The 8,696-nt window shown below is 39.2% G+C and overlaps 1 protein-coding gene across 4 annotated transcripts in view; it reads right to left on the reverse strand.

Annotated features, from left to right (window-relative positions):
* The window catches only part of FBXO9 (F-box protein 9), a 29,572-nt gene extending 21,015 nt beyond the window's left edge, over positions 1-8,557 (reverse strand). For 3 of the 4 annotated variants that reach the window (XM_087945823.1, XM_026665258.2, XM_087945805.1), the window contains exons 1-4: positions 8,420-8,557; positions 5,163-5,240; positions 4,660-4,812; positions 3,894-3,951 (exon numbers count right to left, since the gene is read on the reverse strand). In XM_087945823.1, coding sequence (XP_087801949.1) covers positions 3,894-3,951; positions 4,660-4,812; positions 5,163-5,240; positions 8,420-8,422 — 292 coding nt within the window. In that variant the 5' untranslated portion in view covers positions 8,423-8,557. The remainder of the gene's footprint in view (positions 1-3,893; positions 3,952-4,659; positions 4,813-5,162; positions 5,241-8,419) is intronic. The other variant, XM_087945818.1, reaches the window with a different exon arrangement.
* Between the last annotated feature and the right edge of the window lie 139 nt (positions 8,558-8,696).

The following is an 8,696-nucleotide window of genomic DNA, read 5'->3' on the forward strand; positions in this document are numbered from 1 at the left end:
CCTACAAATGCAGAGACTGAAGCACCTCCCACTACTGGATGCTCTGAACAGCTCATGGGAGAATTCTGTTTTCACTTTGTCATTATGAGGTACTGAATGCAGATTAACAAGAAAAAATGAATTTCAACAACTGTAGAATCAGGCTGCAGCATAAAAAAATGGACAAAAGTTAAAGGGGTCTGAATACTTTCTGAATGCACTGTAAATCTCACCAGCAATCCTGTGCGTATGGGATGTGGATTTTTGTCCTCAGATGAACATGTGCCGTGGATTAGGTTGGATTCTTCCTGATGCTTTTTTTCCCTCAGAATGTTAAAGAAAATGGAATCTGGCTTTCCAGGATGGACTTATTTTTGGAATGAGTGATGATGGGAAGATGGAAGCCTTAAAGGACAGATTAGTTTCCAAACAATAAAGGATTTCTCCCCAGCCACTAGATGGGGCTCAGCACATGAACAATAGTATATACATAAATTATATGAAGGTAGAGTTCATTTTCCAAGCTTGTGAGTTGGTTTCCAAACATTTCCAAACATTATAATGGCTTTATGTGATCAGTAGGTCTTGTGATGGGAGGATCACATCAGATGACAGTCTAGTGAGGAGTCTTGTGAGGAGTCAGGTGTGGGTCGTTAGGTGAGGGGCTTATGATGGGGCTTGTGATGGGAGGCCACATCAGTGAAGATCATTGGGAGGTGAAGTGCTATGTGGGTTGGTTGAAGGTCAGTACTGTCCGCTAACTGGTTGTGCAGCTCATTTGAATTGTCAGGGGTTCATAGGCTGGTTATAGGTCGATGTGTGTTGATAGAATTGCTTTCTAGAATGCCAGGCTTCAATAAACCCGTATGCATGACCTGTGATAGCATGGTTGATGATTCTTGTATTGTTCCAATCAAACTGATGCTGTTCGGTGTCAGTGTGGGTAGCTATTAGGGATTTGGGATCATGGCAATTGACTGCCAGTTGATGTTCATGGGCTCTGGTTTTCAACTGATGTGATGTTTTTCCCATGTAGAATTGTATACAAAAGTATACAGATATTTGCCACTATTGCAAACTTACATAGAAGTGCAATGTTCAGATTTGCCCACCTCTGGGAGACTTTTGCCATGAGATGATCATCAACCTGAGAACAGCTACACTTCCTTCACAAATGCCTCCACAAAAACACAACCTCAAAGGTATATGCTACCAATCACCAATGGCCACAATCGCCGTGAAAAGTACCAACACTTCACCAATGAACAAAAAAACCACATGCCTCAACTCCATCTGATAGGACTAGACAGACACCTTAGAACACACGATCCACAGGGATGCCAACAAAATACAAATCCAAAAATGCAACTCACTACAGGAGAAATTCAATACCATCACCTCAAAAACCTCAAGATGACAACTCAGAATTATGGATTAGAAATCTATCCAGCAGACCTCTATCAGACGATGAAAAGATTGCCCTCACACACAGCCTCAATTTCAACCACAAAGACACTGACCCCATTGAATTCCCAGCTAACCTCGAATCCATTTTAAAATCAACCTACCTAGACCAAGAAACACAAGAAGATATCAAAAGAATCATCCCCAACGTACAACGCAACAAACACAATGAGACACTCAGGCAAAAGAAGACAGTGCTAAAGAAACTGAAACAAGATGAAAATATCATCATCCCACTGGCAGACAAAGGTGGACTGACTGTGATCATGGACAAAAGTAACTATATCAACAAAGCTGATTAAACGACACTGACACCTATCAAATAATCCACAATGACCCAACAAAACATTAAAAGACACCCTATGGAAAATGGAAAAAGAAAAATAGCTAACACCACTAGAGAGAAAGAACATGCAACCACAAGTTTTCTCCATATCCAAAAATACTCCCCAAAATACACAAGAACGGGATCCCTTTACACTCAATTATGTCTCTATCCAGAACACCAATGTACAATCTGGCAAAAACCCTGCAGGGGAAACTCTCAGACACCTGGTCAACTACTCAACCCACTCAATAAACCCCCTGGAACAATTTCTCCAAGTCATCAAGCACACCAAGATCAACAAGGAAGAAAGCACGGTTTCCTTCAATGTCACCACACTCATCACCATGACATCAACCTGGCTGACAAACCATACACCACCTACTCAGTAAACACCATACCCACAAAGATGACTCTGCCACAGAACACTCCATGTCCATAGAAACCATCATGAAGAACAACACAACTACAAATTATGTACAACAAAAAGAAAAATAGGCCTTGGCATAGACCAAGAGGGAGAGGGAGGAAAGCCTAAGAGAGGGAAGAGTAAGGGAGGGGAAGGATAGAGTAGGGAAAACAGTTAAAATAAAACCATATTTTGTGACTGTCTGTAAGATCCTTTCTTCTTCAAAAGTATCATCGGTGGTGCTTTTCTTTATCTCTGCTTCGGAGGCCCTCGGCCATAATTTTCCTAGAGATGATCTATCTTTGGTTTAGCCAATTATACAAAGGATTCCAATTATTGTAATATGATGAGGATTCTTTATTTTTAGTGCTTGGGTTAGTTTGTCCATTTCGGCGCATTGTAAAATTTTCTGAATAACCATATGTTCAGAGGGAATGGAAGATAATTTCCAGCACTGGGCAAATGCCAGTCTGGCTGCGGTTAAGATATGAATTACAATATACTTCGATTTTTTGGGTATTTGTTTATCGAAAATTCCTAGAAGGAAGGACTCTGGTTTGTACTCTATTTGTTCCTTGGTTATTTCCTCTAGCCAGCGCCTAATTTTTGCCAGTACTTCTGGGTTTCCTTGCACGACCACCACAAATGGAAGAAGGTACCTTCTATGCTTTGACATTTCCAACAATTGGGGCTCGTGTTGGGGTGCATCTTCGCCAATCTCGAAGGGGGCAGGTGCCATCTATAAAACATTTTATATGCGTTTTCTTTATAAGCTGCTGATTTCGTGATCTTAATGTTCCTGTTCCAGATCCTTTCCCATTCTGCTAGCGTAATGCTCCGTCCCACGTTTCTGCTCCACGCAATCATATTTCCTTTGACAATTTCTTGTTCTAATTCAGTTTCTAATAAATGTTTGTAAAATTTAGATATATTTTTTTTTTGCTCGGTCCTAATAGAATTTTGTCTAAAGTCTGTAATTTATTGTAGATTCCAAATTCCTTAATATCTTGTTTATATCTACTATGAATTTGAAGGTACACCCACTGATCAATTTACCCACCATCCAACCAAAATTTTGAACATGCTACATCGATGACACCTTCGTCATCACCAAATGCTCCCAAATTAAAGAAACACACCACCTACTCAATAACATATTCCTCAGGATCAAATTCACACATGAAGAGGAAACAGACAAAAGGTTCTCATTCCTTGATATTGACATAAGGAGAGTAACCAACAGAGAACTGGAAACCCGTGTCTACCACAAACCCATTCACATGGACCAGATCCTCAGCTTCACAAGCAACCACCCCACCACACACAAAAGAAGCTACATTCAGACCCTTTTCGGAAGGGCCAGGAAACATTGCAGCACCATACCAGTAAGGAAAGTGGAAGAGAAACAATTGCTTGATGTCTTTCAACTGCATTTGTTTTTGGAATGAAGGATGATGGGAAGATGGATGCCTTAAAGGGCCAGATCAGTTTCCAATCAATAAAGGATTTGTCTCTGGCTACTAGATGGGGCTCAACACCTCCCAGAGAACAACAGTATATACACATATTATATGCTGGGGGCTTGACAACCACTTTGCCTCTTAATAATTAATCTTTATATTGTATTTTTCACTATAACAGCAAATGGTTTTAGCTTATAAGGAGCATGGTCCAAGAAATTAATGTATGACATTAAATTGAAATGTTTAGGATTACCTTCATAAAGAGCTCCATTTTGCTCTTGTTCCACTGCCTTCAGGAACAGTTCTCTTGCCTGCATAAAAATTAGTCATTTGGTTTTGGAATCCCTTACATGTAAGCAAAGAAAATTGACTAAAGTAATGAAATATAACCTTCTATTAGTATTTTTTTAAATACTATTTTTTTTAAAAAAAAAATCAAAAGCAGTACATGGCTAATTAAATTTTAATAAACAACCTAATTACAGACCAAAACTGATTATTTCAATGTTAATCATGTTAACTGCACTGCAATCCTGTATGTTTTTTTACTTCAATATCTGACCGTGTTTTTAATCATATTTGTGCCTTTACTTCCTTGAATATAAATCCGAACAAATGTATAGGGAATTCAGGACAAGTTTTTTTTCTCATAATACTGGCAGCATTATTTCAATAAAATAGGATACAACTCAATTGTAAGAATAGAAATAAAAAAGTTTATAATTTATACATTTAAACACTAAAAGAATGTTAACAGTTTAGAAATAGCAAAAGCAATAACAATAACAATAGCCCTCAGACTTACATACTGCTTCATAGTGCTTTTACAGCTAAGCGGTTGAGCCAGCATATTGCCCCCAACAATTTGGGTCCTCATTTTACTGACCTCAGAAGGATAGAAGACTGGGTCAATCTTGAGCCAGTGGAAACCTAACTGCTGGCAGTCAGCAGAATTAGCCTGCAATACTGCAGTCTAACTACTGCACCACCATGGCTCTTAGGAGGTTTAAATTGTTTACCTTTTCCTCTTTTGCAAGTTCGAGTTTCCCTTTGGTATCTATGGTCTTTAATAAAGACCCTCTTGTTCTGCAGGATCGAGTTTCCAGACCTGTAGAGTTCCCCCCTGGGGTAAGTTCAAACATCCACTGGGCTCTGAACATCTGAAGCTCTGCCTAAAAATCCATTTTTGAACAATGATCAATATACATTATAAGAAGCAGCAGCTGAAGTTCTACAGATTAAAAAAAAGGAATACTGCATTTCTAGGGATGTATGTTCCTATCAAGAATATAAAGTATTTCTGTCACATGGATAGAAATATTTTTCTACTAAACTGATTTTTTATGCTCCCTAATAAACAATTATTTCCAGGATAATTGCAACTGCACCCCCCAAAATAAAACTGTTTCCATTTAAAGCTAATATACAGGAAAGTTTTTGTGTTAAGACAAAAGTACAAAGGCACATGGAATAAAGTATAAAATTGTATATATGACTGCACAGTAAAGATAAAACAGCACACCTCAAGATTTGCTTCACCAGAATTGTCATTGTCATCCTCCTTTACTATGTCAGAGCAAGAATCTTCTTCTCCTTCTGCCTAATAAAGAACAAGTTAATATTCCAAGTCATTATTCATTACTATCCTAAAATCACAGATACTAACAAAAATTATTAGAGATGGTCCATTTTAATCAGTTGCTCAGACATTTGCAATGTTAATGAAAAACCCTAAACGACTTATGTTACCTAAGTTACTGCTTCAATATAGGCCTAATCAATCCGTACATTCATGATAGGAAGTCTTAGTGATTCTATGATTTACTGAAATTCTTTTAATGATGTTATAGAGGCAGGTGTTTCCTGTGATATATCCACTTTGGGAATAAATTGATTTTGAAGATTAGGAAATCTTCCATAGTGCAAAGGTTTTGCCATGACCTGACAATGTATCTATTCACCTCTTGATTTTACTTGTCATAGTAACTGTTGATTTTGTTAGTTTTAAGGATATTTTTATTGCTTCACTTAAAATTTCAGAACTGTTTCAGGTGTTTGAGGTTTGCATTATCACAACGTAGGAAACGCAACAAATATTTCTGATGTTCAGTGTATATGCATTCAAAATTTGCCAGTATACTACTGGAAAACTGATTCCTTCTAAGATGGAGCAAAATTGTCTTGAGGCCAACTCTATAATCCTACTGACAAAATAGTATCCACCAGTAGCATGGATGGGAGATTGCAAACCAAACATACTTTTTGGAGCTATTGCTTTGATGCCCTACTACAGAGTAATCTTCCAAAAGGCCTCCTTGTTATCTTTCTAAATGGGTTGATTCACACAATAAGAAAGGGAGTACCTCAAATAATCAAGCCCAATACAAATCTTTCACTACAAGTATTGTCTGATCTTTGTACCTTGTATCAGATAGCAACCTAACTATTGCATTTTTGCACCAGTTGCTATTTTCAAGTACTCTTCAAGGACAGTCATAAGATAAACATATTGCCAAACTCAAAAGACAGGTTATAACCAAAGAATGGATCTGTTATGTAATAGCCTTCACCTGCAGATTCAGGATTGCTCTCAAATGGCAAATCTGCTCCTCTTGAGGGAGAGCAAGCTCATCCAAACAGGTTTTACCACATGGAAAGTCCAGCTTTCTGTTTTCAAAAAGCACCTTTGTTTTGTCTGGATTTAATTTCAACTTGCTCTCCCTCATTTCTGTTATCAAGTTTAATGTTGAAGAAAGCTAACAGCTTCCTTGGAACTAGATGATAAACAATAACAGTACATTCCTGATTTTAAAAACTGTTCAGTTAAAACGCCCATACAATCTGATGTTGCCCCACTCCCATGCTTTTCACTCTCTATATAGAAGAGAATATTGTGTTGCAATTATTTTATTTCTATGTGAAACTGTCCCACTTCTCAGGGCTTTCTATGAACTATTAATTTCCATGAATTTACATTGTAATACTTTTCAGGAAGCAGGGGAACAGAGGCAATCAAATTTATACACTTTACATAACCAAAAAGTTTTAACACAGTTTAAATTTGATTTGGCACAGTATGTAAATTGTAATTTGGAAGCTATTGTTTTGGTATTTCTTCAAGACTGATGCCTAAAGAGGCTACGTGCAGATTAGATCCTTGCTCTTCAATGTGAACTTCTAACAAGAACTGGAGCACATAGATTCAGCTGATAAATCAATGCACTGCTAAAAGAGGAGGGGGCAATGCCTTCAGCCATTAAAGAAACTGTTCTCTCTTCTTAAAAAATACTTCCCTGGATCCACTTATCCAATCTACTACTGCTTGAAAAAGCCACAGAAACGGTAGCTAGGCTTCAACTACAAAAGGGTCCTGGACAGATTATCTGGATCCTTTCTAAACAAGATATGAAACAGAGCACTTGTTTTTGTAGATGCAACTTGAAACAGCTGTGATGCACTCTCCTTTCCTGTCCACCTCTCTGCAAGATTTAGTTTCATAACATGGTATCTTTTTGAGCTGCTTGCAAGAGAGGGGGATTGGAGACAGTTTTGAAGTAGTTCCATTCTTTTCTGAGAGGGTGGTATCAATCTGATACTGTTGCAGAAGAGATGTCAAGCCCTTGGATACTTTACTGCTTGGGCTTTTGTAACCTCTGGAACAGTCTCCTTCATGTAAAATCTGTACTACCTACATGATCTATTAGAGAATGGATATCCCAGATCAGGAAAAAAAATAGGGGATGGTAACCCAGAGACTTGATTTTCTCAGCAACAGACCCTTCCCACTGGAACACCTTGCCCAAGTCAGGTGTACCTCTTCCATGATATTTCAGAAGATGACAAAAACATCCATGATATTTCAGAAAAAATATCCATGATGAAATATCCATGATATTTCAGAAGATGACAAAAACTATCATCCTGCTTTTAAAGACAACTCTATATTTATTGGTTTTACTGCAGCATTTTATGGTTTTATTAAAATTTTATTTCATATATTGTAAACCACAGAATTGGCAAGTGCGTGGCAAAACAATCTCAGTAAGTACACATTCATTGTCCAACAAATCAGTTAAACTCTATGTGCCCACCTAATTATTTTCTCCTGTATAAAAAAACAAATAACCTTTCCCAAAGTTATTAAGCTGATGATTCCCCCTCCCCCTTGGAAACTATCACGTGAAAAAGAGAGCAGGTAGTGCAAATGTCACTTTAGTTTGTTGCTAGAACTTTCCAGGGATTTGCTAGAAACAAGTGCCTATTTGTACAGGCACATTCAACCGCATTCATCCAATATCTTATTCGAACTATTTCTGACATGACGCGGAAACCGCTTATTCAGCACCTTCTGCCGATGGACGGCTATGTTTGGTCTTTTTGATCGAATCTACTTAAAGAGACTTGCTGCACAGCTTGGCCTTCTAAATCTTTATTGCGCTTTAAACTGGATGGCGTGCTCACTTGTGCCCCTTTCGTTGTTGTTTTTTTTAATATCCTAAAGCTACCTTGCTCACTTTGTTAACGAGAGGCTTCTTTATTCGCGAAGCACCTTTAAAGTATAAGCCTATAACATTCCACAAACATTCAGTGCGAGGCCGAACTGAGGCGATTGAAAGCCTCGCGTATCGACCGCCCCGCCTCACTCGTCGCCCCCTCTCGAGGGCGGGGCTACCTATCGGCTTCGGCGACAGTCCGTTAGAGCGCGAGACTCCTCTCCACTCCAACCCGCCCTTCCCGCGCTCTCGTCACGCGCATCCGCTCCGCAGCCCCTCCCCTCACCATGCTGAGGCCGAGGCTGAGGCAGCCAGGCCGTCCGTCCAACTGTCAGTCTCGACAAAAAGCAGCGCTGTGGCCGTTTCGAACTCGGGCGGCCTGTCCGGTTGGTTGAAGGTTTCCGCTGCCTCTCAACGGCCGTCGGATCTCTTTTTGGACTCTTTAGTCACCTCCCTCTCGAACGGGTACCAAGCAGGGAAGAAAATCTAGCAGAGTTCTCGGTCAGAAAAGCGAACTACGCAGCGGGAGACACTGCGAGCGCGGCGTACGGCAGCCATTTTCT

This window comes from Notechis scutatus, chromosome 1 (genome assembly GCF_049901735.1).
Source record: "Notechis scutatus isolate UNSWTSFEM ecotype Mainland chromosome 1, rNotScu1.2, whole genome shotgun sequence".
NCBI lineage: Eukaryota > Metazoa > Chordata > Lepidosauria > Squamata > Elapidae > Notechis > Notechis scutatus.